At 45.3% G+C, this 18,213-nt stretch overlaps 1 protein-coding gene across 1 annotated transcript in view; it reads right to left on the reverse strand.

Annotated features, from left to right (window-relative positions):
• Positions 1-18,213, reverse strand: part of mrps5 (mitochondrial ribosomal protein S5) — a 195,906-nt gene that overhangs the window by 16,462 nt on the left and 161,231 nt on the right. Inside the window, exon 6 of the mRNA XM_070884570.1 lies at positions 16,687-16,777. Within this exon, the coding sequence (XP_070740671.1) occupies positions 16,687-16,777 (91 nt within the window). The remainder of the gene's footprint in view (positions 1-16,686; positions 16,778-18,213) is intronic.

Here is an 18,213-nt window from a genome sequence, read left to right on the forward strand (position 1 = left end):
ACTGAGACCGCTTTATTTACAAAAATATTACTGCAACGTTTTTTGTTCCTGTTTGCAAATACTTCCATTCCCCTGCTCCAACTGATCTCTGCAATCTCCTCCTGCAATGTCCCAACTTGCATTCTCTGCTCTGGACTATTGTACGTTCTCTCCACTCCACTAGGAAGCATAGTCTCAGAATAAGGGGCCGCCCATTTAAAACTGTGATGAGGAGAAATTTCTTCTCTGAGGGTTGTAAATCTGTGGAATTCTCTGGCCCAGAGAGCTGTGGAGGCTGGGACATTGAATATATTTAAGGCGGAGATAGACTTTTGAGCAATAAGGGAATAAAGGGTTATGGGGAATGGGTGGGGAAGTGGAGCTGAGTCCATGATCAGATCAGCCATGATCTTATTAAATGGCGGAGCAGGCTCAAGGGGCCAAATGGCCTACTCCTGCTCCTATTTCTTATGTTCTTATGTTCCACGCTCCATACTCTCTCTCCGCCATCACCACCACAGCTTTCAGTCGTCACAGTGCCCTGTGCAATTGTTTCCCTAAATCTTTCCACATTTCTTCCCACTTTCAAAAGACTCATTATAACCTCTCTCTTGAAGCAAATCTTTGGTCACTTCCACATATCTTCTCAATTCCTGCTTGGTGTCCAATCAGCCTCTTCGCAAAGTGCCTTGGGACATTTGTAACTGTAAGCTGCTATTTCTGTAAATATTGGCTTCTCTTCTATTTCCCTTTACTTCTAGAAATACTAATAGGGATGATCCCAAACATGCCGAGAGGAGATATTTATTTTTAATAACAGGAGGCTATCGGTAATCAATTACTGCGATGGTGGTACTAAGCTTTCATTAAAAGGTCATATCTACTTCTCTACTGCCTTTATTTTATCCTTGTGATATAAACAATGCTTCCAATCCATTAGAAGTCTACAATATTACAATGTTAAAGCACGTAAGCTTTAAAAGAAAATATTATACATTGATAGGAGATAACTCTATTCAGGGTAATTGGTTTATAAGGTTCCATCATGCATGCCTCATATCCCAATGTTTGCAAAGCCACTACACTAGGATTTCAGGTAGTGAAGAACATCAATAAGTTGAAAACAATTTCTCACTTGCAAAGTAAAATATAAATTATACAGATCATGAAGAAGCAATATGGACATCGGGAGTAAGATCGGGAGCCTCAAACAAGATGTTTTCCCCTTTTTCTATAGTGAATATGTGGAGTGAATATCCAGCAAAAGCAGTTAATACTGTAAATGAGCTGTTTAAACACACAGTTTGGAGAAATTAAATACTCCATGGATTTCAAATACTAATTTGAAAGGCAGTCAATAGTCTGGCCCATGAAAACACGCAAACAATACAAACACAGATGATCAAAACTGGCATATTAATAAAACACCTGCACTTACTTTCAAACTATTTTGATGAAAAGGGACTGCACCTTAGTTTGATCTCAACATGCTTAGCTCTTATGAATTGAACATTAAAAAAAAAAGTGCTTTGAAACCAGACAGTTCCTTACCAAAATCAAAAGGGGGCCAAAATTGCCCCTTGTCCGAAGCGGGGCGCACGCACCCCATTTCTAGTGTTTTTACCGCCGCGGTGATTGAGGTGGCCTCTTGAGCGATATTCCATTTGGGCTTTTTTTCTCAGGCGGACCGGAAGTCGCTCATAATGGGGATGGTAGAGCAGCAGTGAGCACACTAGGCGAACGGAAGTTGGGGTGGAGCGGAGGCCGCTGTCAGTCATCAGCGTAGCTCTCCCCTTTAAGTGAAGTGGAGAGTCGTGGTGATGATGTCATCACGGCGCCGCATCAACATGACTCTCCGCTTCACTTAAAGGGGAGAACCTGCGCGATTTCTAAAGTTCAGTCCACTGGGCCGGCAGGGAGGGTTTTGGCCGGGTCAGTGGTCTGGCAACCGTTGGCGGCCCGGCCGAACCCGGGGGCATAATTGTCGGACCGACATAGCAGTCGGCCAACAAAAAAAAAACATGGCGGCAGCAGCAGTGCGCCCTCCCCTTTAATGGGAGCCGCACTGCCGTTGCAGAAGGCCACAGCCTCAGTGCACTGTCGGGAAAAAGCAGGTTTTGGCACGGCAGGAGGAAATTTTCACGATGGAATTCCACTGTCGGGTGGGGGGGGGGGGGGGTGGGGGGGCGGTGGGGGGGGAACATCGGCGGTGCGCAGTGATGACGCATGGATCGGCAACAGCGGTGGTGGTGGCAGGGGAGGGTCACCGCCAGGATGCCGCAGGAGTGGAATTTCGATAATGGCTTCCATTACTCGCAAGGTCGGTGGTCATTGCACTCCACAGCGTGGCCGTCGATTTCCGGTGTTAAGAGGCCTTCAGGATAGCGGCAATTTCGACCCCCAAGATCTTCAAAATACAAACTGATTCCCAACTAGCTTCAAATTCCAGCCCTGTAAATAAAGAGCTTAAAAAAATGATGCATGAAATGTAAGATCAATGCACCCTGCTACCTGCAGTGACAAATTAGTGGTCTTCCATTCACAAGGGCTAGGTTTAGGTGGCGGTTTATTGTTTTTCATTTGCAATTAATTTTGAACACTGCACAGCCTTTGGGATTCCTTATCATCAGTAACCTTCACCAAGCACCATAATTAATGGAGGACACTCCTGGGACATAAATTCCACGAGTGGGAAATAAATCCTATTTCTTGGGCCTTTGTAATATCTTCTATTTATACCATTGTCAATAGTCTCCATTCTCCATGTGTAATTCCTCTCCCTGTCAAAATCTGCTGCTATCAACCTTGCAGTCGGTCCTCTCTCGTCATCGTTCGTCTCCAACCACCTTTTCCTCTCGAACGTCATTGAAGGTGCAATCGCCTCCCAGTTCCGGGGTCATCCCTCCAGATTCCTGAAACTCTCGTTTCAAATTCCTCTGGTCCAGCTTCGAGTCTTCCCACAGCATTGAAACAGCCTTAACCAAAGTCACAATGACATCCTCGGTGTCTGTGATTGTGGTGCATTATTCTTCCTCATCACCCTTGAGCAGTGTTTGACATAGCTGACATATGCTCTGATCAAGGTAGTTTCAGCAGATATTGTATATTTGGAAGGCATTCGACAAAGTGCCAAACAGGAAGCTTGTTAAGAGGATGGAAGCCCATGGAATTAAAGGGAAACTGGCAGGATGGATACAAAATGTGCTCAATGACAGGAAACAAAAAGGTGTTGATGGATGTTTTTCAGACCTGGAGGTGTATGCAAGTTGTGTTCCCCAAGTGTCAGTTTTCGGTCCATTACTCTTTGCCATTTTCATAAATGACTTAAGACTCGGGTGTAGGGAGCAGCATTAACATTGCAGATGATAGGAAACTTGGCAAAGTAGATGATCATGATGAGGGTAGTTATAGGCTCCAGGATGACGGACAGGATGGTTAAATGGGCAGAAACATAGAAAATAGGTGCAGGAGTAAGCCATTCGGCCCTTCGAGTCTACAATACCATTCAATAAGATTATGGCTGATCATTCACCTCAGTACCCCTTTCCTGCTTTCCCTCCATACCCCTTCATCCCTTAAGCCATAAGGGCCATATCTAACTCCCTCTTGAATATATCCAACGAGATGGCATCAACAACTCTCTGCAGTAGAGAATTCCACAGGTTAACAACTCTCTGAGCGAAGAAGTTTCTCCTCAACTCGGTCCTAAAGGGCTTACCCCTTATCCTCAGACTGTGTCCCCTGGTTCTGGATTTCCTCAATATTGGGAAGATTCTTCCTGCATCTAACCTGTCCCGTCCCGTCAGAATTTTATATGTTTCTATGAGATCCCCTCTCACCCTTCTAAACTCCAGTGAATACAGGCCCAGTCTCTCCTCATATGTCAGTCCTGCCATCCCGGGAATCAGTCTGGTGAACCTCCGCTGCACTCCCTCAATAGCAAGAACATCCTTCCTCAAATTAGGAGACCAAAACGGAACACAATATTCCAGGTGAGGCCTCACTAAGGCCCTGTATAGCTGCAGTAAGACCTCCCTGCTCTTATACGCAAATCCACCCAGGTCTCGTTGCACCTCCCCTTTTCCTAATCTGCCGCCATTCAGATAATATTCTGCCTTCATGTTTTTGCCAACAAAATGGATAACCTCACATTTATCCACATTATACTGCATCTGCCATGCATTTGCCCACTCACCTAACCTGCCCAAGTCACCCTGCAGCCTCTTAGCATCCAGCTCACACCGCCACCCAGCTTAGTGTCATCTGCAAACTTGGAGATATTACACTCAGTTCCTTCATCTAAATCACTGATGTATATTATAAATAGCTGGGGTCCCAGCACTGAACCCTGCAGCTCCCACTGTCACTGCCTGCCATTCTGAAAAGGACCCGTTTATCCCGACTCTCTGCTTCCTGTCTGCCAACCAGTTCTCTATCCACATCTATACATTACCCCCAATACCATGTGCTTTAATTTTGCACACCAATCTCTTGTGCGGGACCTTGTCAAAAGCCTTTTGAAAGCCGAAATACACCACATCCACTGGTTCTCCCTTGTTCACTCTACCAGTTACATCCTCAAAAGATTCTAGAGGATTTGTCAAGCATGATTTCCCTTTCATAAATCCATGCTGATTTGGACCGATCCTGTCACTGCTTTCCAAATGCGCTGCTATTTCATCTTTAATAATTTCCCCACTGCTGATGTCAGGCTAACCGGTCTATAATTACCTGTTTTCTCTCTCCCTCCTTTTTAAAAAAAGTGGTGTTATATTAGCTACCCTACAGTCCATAGGAACTGATCCAGAGTTGATAGACTGTTGGAAAATGATCACCAACGCATCCACTATTTCTAGGGCCACTTCCTTAAGTACTCTGGGATGCAGACTATCAGGCCCTGGGGATTTATCGGCCTTCAATCCCATCAATTTTCCTAACACAATTTCCTGACTAATAAGGATTTCCTTCAGTTCCTCCTTCTCGCTAGACCCTCGTCCCCTAGTATTTCCGGAAGGTTATTTGTGTCTTCCTTCGTGAAGACAGAACCAAAGTATTTGTTCAATTGGTCTGCCATTTCTTTGTTCCCCATTATAAATTCACCTGATTCTGACTGCAAGGGACCTACGTTGGTCTTCACTAATCTTTTTCTCTTCACATATCTAATAGAAGCTTTTGCAGTCAGTTTTTATGCTCCCTGCAAGCTTCCTCTCATACTCTATTTTCCCCCTCCTAATTAAACCCTTAGTCCTCTTCTGCTGAATTCTAAATTTCTCCCAGTCCTCAGGTTTGCTGCTTTTTCTGGCCAATTTATATGCCTCTTCCTTGGATTTAACACTGTCCCTAATTTTCCTTGTTAGCCACGGTTGAGCCACCTTCCCTGTTTTATTTTTACTCCAGACAGGGATGTACAATTGTTAAAGTTCATCCATGTGATCTTTAAATGTTTGCCATTGCCTATCCACCGGCAACCCTTTAAGTATCGTTCACCAGTCTATTCTAGCTAATTCACGTCTCATACCATCGAAGTTACCTTTCCTTAAGTTCAGGACCCGAGTCTCTGAATTAACTGTGTCACTCTCCATATTAATAAAGAATTCTACCATATTATGGTCACTCTTCCCCAAGGGGCCTCGCGCAACAAGATTGCTAATTGGTCCTTTCTCATTACACATCACCCAGTCTAGGATGGCCAGCCCTCTAGTTGGTTTCTCGACATATTGGTCTAGAAAACCATCCCTAATACACTCCAGGAAATCCTCCTCCACTGCATTGCAACCAGTTAGGTTAGCCCAATCAATATGTAGATTAAAGTCAGCCATGGTAACTGCTGTACCTTTATTGCACGCATCTCTAATTTCTTGTGTGATGCTGTCCCCAACCTCACTACTACTGTTTGGTGGTCTGTACACAACTCCCACCAGCATTTTCTGCCCTTTGGTATTCCGCAGCTCTACCCATCTATAGATTCCACATCATCCAAGCTAATGTCCTTCCTTACTATTGCGTTAATTTCCTCTTTAGCCAGCAACGCTACCCCATCTCCTTTTCCTTTCTGTCTATCCTTCCTGAATGTTGAATACCCCTGGATGTTGAGTTCCCATCTTTGGTCACTCTGGAGCCATGTCTCCATAATCCCAATTATATCATATTCGTTAATAACTGCTTGCAGTTAATTTGTCCACCTTATTATGAACACGCCTCGCATTGAGGCAGAGAGCCTTCAGGCTTGTCTTTTTAACACACTTTCTCCCTTTAGACTTTTGCTGTAACATGGCCCGTTTTGATTTTTGCCTTAGGTTTCTCTGCCCTCCAATTTTACTTTTTCTTCTTTCTATCTTTTGCTTCTGCCCCCATTTTACTTCCCTCTGTCTCCCTGCATAGGTTCCTACCCCACTGACATATTAGTTTAACCCCTCCCCAACAGCATTAGCAAACACTCCCCCTATGAAATTGGTTCCGGTCCTGCCCAGGTGCAAACCGTTCGGTTTATACTGGTCCCACCTCCCCCAGAACCAGTTCCAATGTCCCAGGAATTTGAATCCCTCCCTCCTGCACCACTCCTCAAGCCACGTATTGATCTTAGCTATCCTGCGATTCCTACTCTGACTAGCACGTGGCACTGGTAGCAATCCTGAGATTACTACCTTTGAGGTCCTGCTTTTTAATTTAACTCCTAGCTCCCTAAATTCAGCTTGTAGGATCTCATCTTGTTTTTTTACCTATATCGTTGGTACCTATATGCACCACGACAACTGGCTGTTCACCCTCCCCCTCCAAAATGTCCTGCAGCCGCTCCGAGACATCCTTGACCCTTGCACCAGGGAGGCAACATACCATCCTGGAGTCTCGATTGCGACCGCTAAAATGCCTATCTATTCCCCTTACAATAGAATCCCATACCACTATAGCGCTCTCATTCTTTTCCCTGCCCTCCTGTCAGTAGAGCCACCCATGGTGCCATGAGCTTGGCTGCTGCTGCCCTCCCCTGATGAGTTATCCCCCCCAACAGCACCCAAGGCTGTGTATCTGTTTTGGAGGGGGATGACCGCAGGGGATCCCTGCATTATCTTCCTTCCACTGCTCTGCCTGATGGTCACCCATTCCCTATCTGCCTGAGTAACCTTTACCTGCAGTGTGACCAACTCACTAAACGTGCTATTCACAACATCCTCAGCATCGCGGATGCTCCAGAGTGAATCCATGCACAGCTCCAGTGCCGCAATGCGGTCTGTCAGGTGCTGCAGCAGGATGCACTTCCTGTATATGTAGTTGTCAGGGACACTGGAAGCGTCCCTGGCTTCCCACATAGCACAGGAGGAGCATGTCACGGGTCTGGGCTCTCCTGTCATGCATTAACCCTTAAATTAATTTAATTTGGCAACAATGTCAAAGGGTACCTACTGATAAGTAAATAAAAAAATAAGATTAAATACTCACCAATCCACCAGTCAATCACTTAACCGCTTGGCTGTGATGTCATCCTTCGATTTCTTTCTACTTCTTTGTTTTACCTTCAGCCTCTGCACCAGCTGGCCTCCTCGACTGCTGTCGCTCCCACTGGCCGCCGCCGCTCTTGTAGTCCCGAGCCGCCCGCTCTCGCGATGCTGGTCTCTTCGACTGCTGCCGCTCATGTAGTCCCGAGCCGCCCGCTCTCGCGATGCTGGTCTCTTCGACTGCCGCCGCTCTTGTAGTCCCGAGCCACCCGCTCTCGTAGTCCCGAGCCACCCGCTCTCGCAATGCTGGTCTCCTCGACTGCCGCCGCTCCCACTGGCTGCTGCCGCTCTTGTAGCCTCAAGCCGCCCGCTCTCACGATGCTGGTCTCCTCGACTGCCGCCGCTCCCACTGGCTGCTGCCGCTCTTGTAGCCTCAAGCCGCCCGCTCTCGCAATGCTGGTCTCCTCGACTGCCGCCGCTCCCACTGGCTGCTTCCGCTCTTGTAGCCTCAAGCCGCCCACTCTCGCGATGCTGGTCTCTTCGATTGCCGCCGCTCTTGTAGTCTCGAGCCGCCCGCTCTCGCGATGCTGGTCTCTTCGATTGCCGCCGCGCCCACTGGCTGCTGCCGCTCTTGTAGTCCCGAGCCGCCCGCTCTCGCGATGCTGGTCTCTTCGACTGCCACCGCTCCCACTGGCTGCCACCACTCTTGTAGTCCCGAGCCGCCCGCTCTCGCGATGCTGGTCTCTTCGATTGCCGCCGCTCTTGTAGTCTCGAGCCGCCCGCTCTCGCGATGCTGGTCTCTTCGACTGCCGCCGCTCTTGTAGTCCCGAGCCACCCGCTCTCGTAGTCCCGAGCCACCCGCTCTCGCAATGCTGGTCTCCTCGACTGCCGTCGCTCCCACTGGCTGCTGCCGCTCTTGTAGCCTCAAGCCGCCCACTCTCGCGATGCTGGTCTCTTCGATTGCCGCCGCTCTTGTAGTCTCGAGCCGCCCGCTCTCGCGATGCTGGTCTCTTCGACTGCTGCCGCCCTTGTAGTCCCGAGCCGTCCACCTTAATGGCAGATATAGTTCAATGCGGGGAAATATGAAGTGATGCACTTTGACTAATATGGAAAGACAGTGTACTATAAATGGCACATTATTGTAAAGTATAGATAAGCAAAGAGACCTTGGTGTTCCTGTACACAAATCCTTAAAGGTGGCAGGGAAAGTTGAGAACATGGTTATAAAAGTATATGGGTTACTTGGGTTTATAAACAGAGGAATAGAAAATAAAAGCAACTTCGGTTAGGACTTTATCAATCACTGGTTAGTCCTCAGCTGGAAAATTGTGGATAAATCTTGGCACCACTTAAGGAAAGATGTAACGGCTTTAGAAAGGGTACAGAGGAGGTTTACCAAGGATGAGGGACTTCAGTTATGAGGAGTGGTTGGAAAAGTTAGGACTGTCCTCCTTGAAACAGAGAAGGTTAAGAGGTGACCTAATAGAGGTTTTTAAAGAAAGAAAGACTGCATTTATATAGCGCCTTTCATCACCACTGGACATCCCAAAGTGCTTTACAGCCAATGAAGTAATTTGGAAGTGTAATGTAGGATGATGAGAGGTTTGGACAGAGCAGATAGAGACAAATTATTTCCTCTGGCGAGTGGGTCAATAACTAGAGGTCACAGATTCAAAAATATTGGCAAAAGATCTAGAAGGGAGATGAGGAGAAATTTATTGGGATCTGGAAAGCTCGACCTGAAAAGGAGATGGAAACGGATTCCATAATTAATTGTAAAAGGGAGTTGGACAGGTACCTGAAGATAAAGAACTTACAGGGTTATGGACAAAAAGCAGGGATGTGGGACTAAGCATGACTACTCTTTCAAAGAGCCGGCACAGGCACACGGGCCGAATGGCCTCCCTTTGTGCTGTAAGTTTCTATGGTTGTTCCAGCATTGCTCCTCTTGTATCCAGCTCCAGGGACTGTCCTTACATGGCTCCAGTCCTACCTCTTCAAATGGAGCCAGTGCATCTCCAACAATGGTTTTGCTTTCCTTTCCTACACTATCACCTCGGAAGCCCCCTCAAGGATCTATCATTGATGCGCTCCTCTTCCTTAGGGTGACATCATCCACAGCCACGTGGTCAGTTTTCTCATGCATGCTGATGACACCAGCTTCAGCTCTCCTTTCTCCTTGATTGTTTGTCCAATGGCAAGTCTTTGATGAGTCACACTTTCTTCTGGCTCAACATTGGGAAGATCAAAACCATTGTATTTTGCCCAACCAGAAACTCTAATCCCGCGCCACTGACTCCAACTCCATCTGCCCCTAGCCTCAGTCACACTCTCAGGCTGAACAAATCTGCTTGCAATGTTGTTGGTGTGTTTGATCTCAAGCTGAAGCTGGTACTTATAACACAGGTCGAGAGGGTGCGAGTTCCAATAATACCGTGGCAAGTTGTGAAATTTAATTCAATAAATCTAATATTTTGTGGGCTAGTAATAGAAAAAATGACCATGAAAGCTGCTGAATTACAAAAATCCAATTCGTTCATGAATAGCTGAGGCCAAGATCAGATCAGATCTTATTCAATGGCAGAGCAGGCCTACTCTTGCTCCTAATCGTTATGTTCTTAACATCCTTCAGAGGAGGGAAGCTGCCTCTCCTACCTGCTCTGACCGAAACGGGACAGCAGTCGCACATTACGTGGTAGGTTCTTAATGCCCTCTGAAATGGCTCATCAAAACAAGCGTTCCTGCTAACTAGGGATGGACAATAAATGCAGCCTTGCCAGTGTTGCCCACAACAAGTAATATAAAACACAATCCCCCTCCACTGCTGTAACCCTTCTATAAGTCTTTGTTACCTACAAATCTAACTTCTGTAACGCCCTCCTTGCTGGCTTCTCATTCAATCTGTACAAAACGCTGCTAAACCCTGCCCATCACCTACATCGTTGCTGAGCTCCACTGACTTCTCATCTACCAATGCACTAAATTCAAAATCCTTGTCCTCGTCTATAAATCAGTCTATGGCTTTGTGCGTCTCTATCTCTGCCATCTCCGCCAGCTCTACATCCACTCTAATTCCACCTGCCGGTGCATCCTCCACCCCCTGGGTCTCACCACTGCTAGCAGAGCTGTCAACCATTTTGGTCTTCTCTAACTCCTAAACATCAAGGACTGGATTTTCCATGGCATCTCCGTCCGGTTCCTCAGCGGCATTGGTCGGAAAACCACCCGGCGGAAATTTAGACAAATAGTTCCGCCAGCTGGGGAGCGGACCGCCGGCGAGCACCGTCCAAAAGCCACCACCGCCCGAGTTTTGTCCCAACGAGAAACCATCCGGAGCTGGGCGATAGGTATGAAGCCCTGCAAAAAAAGGTAAGTTAAAGTTTTCTTTCACTTTCTTTTTCAGCGATTATGCGTAAAAGGGTCCTGAGAATGTATTGTTATTATTTATTTTTTGCATTTTGAAAAAAATTATTTTTAGTGTTTTCCCCTCTCCCTAGGCCCAACCTTTAGTAAGTACCGTCTAAGAAGATTAAGTTCCGCCCAATCGGCCAAGGATCGCGTTTTCTGCCGAGAATCAGGATGTAAGGTCCATTTTTTCCAGCCGGGCGGAATTTTTTCCTTTTTTTGCGGAATTTTCCGCCCGCGGTAATTTTAAAATCTTAGCGGCATTTTGGGCGGCAATCCGGCGGTGGCGGATTTTTTGGAAACTCTAGCCCCAATGCACTTAAATACTATTTATTTGACCAAGCTCCTGGCCACCCCCTTCTAATTGCTCTCTTCCTGGCTCCATAATTGTTTCCATGGGGGAGAATTTTCACATGAAAAAACAGGTGGGTTAGAGGCGGGGTAAAATTGAAAATTGTAAAAATCAAAACAACCACCCCAACCCGCCCACTTTCACCTTTTATTCAGGCAGGACCGGAGGGGAGGTGCGCAGTTGCCAGGAGACAGGTTGCTGCGCCGTCCCTGGCCAGTGTTCCCCGCCCGACTGGAAGCCAGCCTGTCAATCAAGTTCGAACCCACCTATTATGTCACATGCATGCTGCATGATGTGGAGTTAAAACTTCACGGACTTCAGGGTTTTCCGTGCTCTGCCGGGTCCCTACCCCCCACCTCCCGTTCTGGGCAGGTGGGAAACGGGAAAATCCCGGCCCACATATCTGTTTGAAAAATCTTTTGGGATATAAAAGGTGCCAGGTAAATGCTGTTGTGGTTGGATATGTTGAGTGTCAAGTCTATTAGAATCTCTCAACCTTTTCAGCTATTCCAACATCATTCACGATGAATGTCCATTTTTCATGTACATGTACCCTGCATTAAATTTTACTTCATCATCAACATCATAGGCAATCCCTCGAAATCGAGGAAAACTTGCTTCCATTCGAAAAGTGAGTTCTTAGGTGACTGAACGGTCCAATATGGGAATTACAGTCTCTGTCACAGGTGGGGCAGACAGTGGTTGGAGGAAAGGGTGGATGGGGAGCCTGGTTTGCCGCACGCTCCTTCAGTTGCCTGCGCTTGATTTCTGCATGCTCTCGGCGGTGAGACTCGAGGTGCTCAGCGCCCTCCCGGATGCTCTTCCTCCACTTAGGGCAGTCTTTAGCCAGGGACTCCCAGGTGTCAGTGGGGATGTTGCATTTTATCAGGGAGGCTTTGAGGGTGTCCTTGAAACGTTTCCTCTGCTCACCTGGAGCTCGCTTACCGTGTAGGAGTTCCGAGTAGAGCGCTTGCTTTGGGAGTCTTGTGTGAGGCATGCGAACAATGTGGCCCGCCCAACGGAGCTGGTCAAGTGTGGTCAGTGCTTCGATGCTGGGGATGTTGGCCTGGACGAGGACACTAACATTGGTGCGTCTGTCCTCCCAGGGGATTTGCAGGATCTGGCGGAGACATCATTGGTGGTATTTCTCCAGCGATTTGAGGTGTCTGTTGTATATGGTCCATGTCTCTGAGCCATACAGGAGGACGGGTATCACTACAGCCCTGTAGACCATAAGTTTGGTGCCAGATCTTCGAACACTCTCTTCCTCAGGCGGCCGAAGGCTGTGCTGGCGCAATGGACCACTTATTTATTTTGCCCAACTATTTGCATTTCCCAAGCTGCCTCTGTGGAATCAAATTTGCACTGAAATTCTAATTACCTTGTCATCTCCACTCTCCATGGATACTGCCTGGTCTGCTGAGTGCTTCCAGTGTTTTCTGTTTTTGTTCCACAAAAAATGAAGCTATATGACGGAAATGGTGTTATTCTGTATGGTACGAAAATAATTCTGCCTGGACCCTCAATCTCTTTAATTCTGGCTCACCATCCTCCAATGCCCATTTTTCAAACGTCTGTATAGTCTCTTAATCTTTACATGGTTTATGATTTCAATCTCTTTTTCTCCTCGCTTCATCAATTTTCTGTGGTCTCCATTTTCCTCTCTGTAGCTGTACATTACATTTTTCTAGCTTGTCTGCCAACATAGTACCATGTGGTCTGTAATCTTCTTTAGGCTGAGACTCTGCTGCTTCCCCATCTGTATCAGAACACGCTCACAATGCATTATAAAGTCTGCCACAGTTATGTATGAAGGAATTCAATAAGAATTTTGTCAAGTTTTCACCACCTTTAAATTTTTGACAAGCCTCTTCTGCAGTTTTGAACACAAGCTTTATAAATTAACAATATAAAACATAACTGGGCTCAAAGGGTTACAGAAATAATAATTCACCAGTATTATATAACTCATTAACAATGTAATCTCGTGAATTATGAACCCAATAACAGTCTGCACTTTTTCCAATAACCATGGAATCATATTGCCTATTACTTTCATAAAACAAGAAAATAACCTGGGAACTAACATTTCTATGAATGTAACAGTGAAATTATGATTTAATTAGTGACTACTGTTTGATGGAGTAATAAGGAGCATGCTACAGTATAATTTTCTGATAGTTCAAGACAGCGATTATCTAATTTAATGGCTATCTGCATAATTAAAATTCAGGATAATTACTTTACATTTGAAGTAGGTTATTTTAATTTTAACAGTAGATTCAGTTACAGTAGTCGATGTGACCTTTTGATTATGGCCTTGCAGGATAGCAGATAATTGTTGTTTTTTAATTTTAGGTTGAAGACAATGATGATAAAAAGTACCCGGTTGATTTAAAGTTCTTATTCAGGCACAGAATTCCAATATATGAAACCACTTCCTAATCACATATATTGTACAGAATCCCGAATCCCAAAAGCCAGTTCCACCAATAAATAAAATATAATAGACTGGTATTTGAAGAAGGCATTCTATAAAGCTCCACAATTGAGGCGTTAAAAGAATATTAAGGCTCATGGCATTAAGGTAAAATTAGGCAGCTGGATTGAGAACGGGCAATGCCTTAGAATGTAGATCATGCAGAAAAACTCTTGACGAGGACAAGTGATTCATGGAGTGCTAAAGAGAACTGAGCAGGGTCACACATAATGATTCTAGAAGAGTACTCCTGCAATGTTATAAACTGTTCTGATGACACCGAGCTATGTGCCCAGGTGACAAATAAAAAATAAATACAGCACTCAAAGAAAACCAAGCCCAATTAAGTGAATTAGCTTTAGAACTGTGGATGCTTTCTAATTTGCACAAATATGGGGAAGACATATTTGGAACAGAAATAAAATTTGAATATGATGAAATGGTTCCATATTGATTTTTTTTCCCCCCCACTAACAAAAGTGGAAAAGATAAAGGATTCGATTAGTGCCTGTACACTAAAATCAGAAACTGTTATCGACCTGGATAATCAAGTACTGGACGCAACTTGTAAACAAAGCAAGCTAATCTTGTAGCGATCATAGTTCAGACCATACTGGCAATATTGCATGGGGTTTTGAGTACCCACAGAGAAGAGTAACAGAGATGACCATGGGATTTTAGGCTCTAAGTCTGCTGCTATAATTTGGACAGTGGATTCAGCCCAGTATCTGTCTAGTGTGTTACACAGCTGACGTACCCGAGTTATGCTGCCAGCTGCTCCTTGGATTGAACCGAAGACGCGCTTTGCTCACTGGGTGGTTCATTTTTAATACTATGAACGACTGGGTGGTTCTCCAAAGATTAAAAACAATTAATACTGAGCATAAAAAGATCCCAGGAGGTCCAGTGTAATCCAGTTGGCACAAGACCGGAGGTGATGTCACACCTCTAGGCCTCAGTGCTTTTTGTAGATGCGTCATTTCCTTTACCATTTTCGTGTTGATGTGCATTTGCACTAACACGAAAATGCTTAGCGCTTACACTATAAGTGTGAAGACTACAATTGGGAACACCTCCAAGCTCCTCTTCAAATCACATACTATCGTGACATGGATGTATAGTGCCGTTCCTTCAGCACTGGGTCAAAATCCTGAAATTTCCTATCTAATTGTGGGAGCACCATCTTCTTTCTTAGGCGGTCCCTCGAATCGAGGATGACTTGCTTCCACGCAAAAAAGGATGAATTTGATGAGTTCACAGATGTTTCAATGAAGGACCTAATATGCCAGGTCCCAAACTGCATATTGAAGGGTGGAAGATGCCTGTGTGTGGATTTTTTTAAATTTTTTTAACGCTGGCCGTTGCACACCAGCCACCACACGGGCTTGACAGAGCTTGGTCTTGGTCCAGTGACAAGGATGAACCAAAACGACTGAAGACCAGCTCTGCTGCACGGACCTAGTGAGCACACATGTCGCAGTGTGGGCTGGCCCGTGCTGCCCCTGGGCCCACTCTTCTGGACCCCGATCACGTCGCTCTGCAATCTCTCGCCGCACCATCACCACATGGACTGTCGCGGTTCAAGGAGAAGGCCCAACACCACCTTCCCAGGGCAACTAGGGATGGGCAATAAATGTGACCTAGTCATCATTGCATACATCCCAAGAACAAGGAAATGAAAAGGTTGCACAAACTGAACCAGCTTTCATTCACTAAGGAAACATTGACAAAAATCGTGGTCCATGTCTCTAAAATGTTGATAGATAGGAGTAATATAGGTATATAAGCAGGCTATTCAAATCAGACTATGAACATAGACTTATAGCACATAAGCTCAAAATTAACAGATTTTAACCAAGACTAGGAATTTAGACTTGCCTCCCTGCACGTTTGTAGGTCTTCAGAACTGACTCGTCATAAAAATAGCTAATAAGAGATAGACTTCTATTAGATTGGGAACTCAGGCGCTGTTGTAAGTACAGGTTGGCCCTCCCTTATCTGGCACTACTCCTCGTCCGGCGTGGTTCCAGGCGCATGTGCAGAACGTGGCCGACCTTCACCCCAGCTCTGGGGCCGCTCTGACACTCGGCCCGCCGACATTTCCTTTGTGGACCACCCGGAGTGCTGACCTCCTCCCTCCCCTTCCCCCCCCGCCCCCCCGGGCCGCTGACCTCCCCTCATCCAACAAAATCCCTTATTTGGCACAGACCAGGTCCCGAGGGTGCCTGATAAGGGAGGTTCAACCTGTATGAGTGGAAATAGTCCCTAAGCTGTTGAAACTGTGGAAATATATGACATGGAAAGGAACTGGTTAAGGGTGAACAATGCAGGTTGCTAGGCCAGATAGATATGCCACAGCTGCCTGTGATTACCTTTAGGAGGCAGCAGGTAACTTTCCAAAAATTTCCCCCGACATCTTAAATAGGTCAGAAAAAAATCCATGATGCAGTGGATTGTAAATGGTCTGTGGAACAAATTGCCTTGATGTGCTGAATGGGCCTTTATGTTCCTAACACTAAACCCACGAAACAGTATTGAGCTTTACCCAGATACAGCAGCTACGTCTAATTACTTCAGCATGAAATACATCTTCAATGTTTTCTGTTGCCTTTGTTTTAACTGAATAACTGTACAAATGATTGAATAGGCTGTGGTAAGAAGTATCGGCAAACCCAGTTTTTCCTCTGGAATTTACAGAAATCCTAATTAGAGTGTAATATATCCTGGTAAACTAGTTATATTTTAATCAGGCTTCAACTGCTGTAATAATATGATTTGGATAATTACCACATTTGCACAAGTAATGAGAATGACACTGGTACAGTTCATGTTGAATATTAATGCTTTAAGATCTGCTGCACTTGAAGTTGAAAAAATTTCAGGGCTATAGGGAAAGAGCACAGTGGTGGATTTAATTGGATAGCTCTTTCAAAGAGCTGGCACAGGCATGATGGGCAGAATGGCCTCCTTCTGCACTATATAATTCGATGATTCTATGGTTACTACCAAACTTTCAGACAGTGCAGCACAGAACTCACCTGCCGCTCCATTTCCATTTCCAACCACCACCAGAGCACTGACAGATCTCTTCCTCCCTTCTTTTGCTGTCATATTGAAGACACTTTTAACCTGTCAGACACAGAATGCAGCTGATTAACTCTGAAGAATTTGTAAACAGAGGACTTTCTACTCTAAAACCAAACTGGATTCAAACGAGAGGCTGAAATATCAGAGAACACCAGATGACAGGCTTTGTCTTGTATCCTCTCCAAGAGTGTGACAAAGAGATGTTAGAATTGTCAACCTATATATTACAGCAATATTCTAGTCTAAGGGTTGCTGAAGGAAAACAGTTGGGACAAAAGAGGAAATTTTCTTGGAGGGAGCTTTAGCAAACAGATGTACGAGTTCCATTTGAGGTCAGAGGAGGCAAGTGCCCAACAATATTAAGCGATGATGACAACTAAAGGTAGATTCATCAGAGGTGTCAGCTATTGGTAAAGATTAGTAGATGAAGAAATGGGGTCACTGAAGAATGAAAACAACAACAACTTGCATTTATATAGCACCTTTAACGTAGTACAATGTCCCAAAGTGTTTCACAGGAGTATAATCAAACAAAATGTGACACCGAGCCACATAAGGAGATATTGGGACAGGTGACCAAAAGCTTGATCAAAGAGATAGGTTTGAAGGAGCGTCTTAAAGGAAGAGAGGTAGAGAGGCGGAGAGGTTTATGGAGGGAATTCCAGAGCTTAGGGCCAAGGCAGCTGAAATATGGCCACCAATGGTAGAGGTAGAATGATTAAAATCAGGGATGTGAAAGAAATCTTCCACCAGGCAGCAGATTTCTCTAGCATTGTGTGCACAGCCTAGCTTGGAGAGGGGGTACTTTGCACTGAAAATACATCCTAATACCTCCTTTCTACTTATGCTCCCCTTTAAGGTAAACTTACATATTACTCGAAAGCTGATATTTAAAAAGTTATAGTTGTAGGTACATATACCTGTAGAAGCATATTTACATAATTAATAAGAAATACCAAATTCAGCTGCAATACTTGAATTTAGTTAGTTTCAGTGCTATAAACTTATTTTAACACGATACATCAAGGCGCACAATTTTACAGAGAACTGTAGTGAGAGAAAAGATTGCGACTTGTAGCTGTGTGATAAGTTACATAATTGTTGTGGTTTCATGTAACAATTCTCCAACTGGATAGAGGGGAAGAAGATGACTTGCATTTCTATCGCACCTTTCAAGACCACTGGACGTCTCAAAGTGCTTTACAGCCAATGAAGTACTTTTTGAAGTGCAGTCACAGTTGTAATATAGGACCTTGTAAAAGGACAATTTACTCTCCAAATCCAATGTCACCGTATCTGTAACTATTATCAGGCTATTCTACATTCTCGATCAAGCCAACATCCCCAGCATCGAAGCACTGACCACGCTCAACCAGCTCCATTGGGCGGGCCACATTGTCCGCATGCTGGACACAAGACTCCCAGGTTGGCAGAGGAAATGTTTCAAGGACACCCTCAAAGCCTCCTTGATAAAGTGC

This window comes from Pristiophorus japonicus, chromosome 7 (genome assembly GCF_044704955.1).
Source record: "Pristiophorus japonicus isolate sPriJap1 chromosome 7, sPriJap1.hap1, whole genome shotgun sequence".
Taxonomy (NCBI): Eukaryota; Metazoa; Chordata; class Chondrichthyes; family Pristiophoridae; genus Pristiophorus; species Pristiophorus japonicus.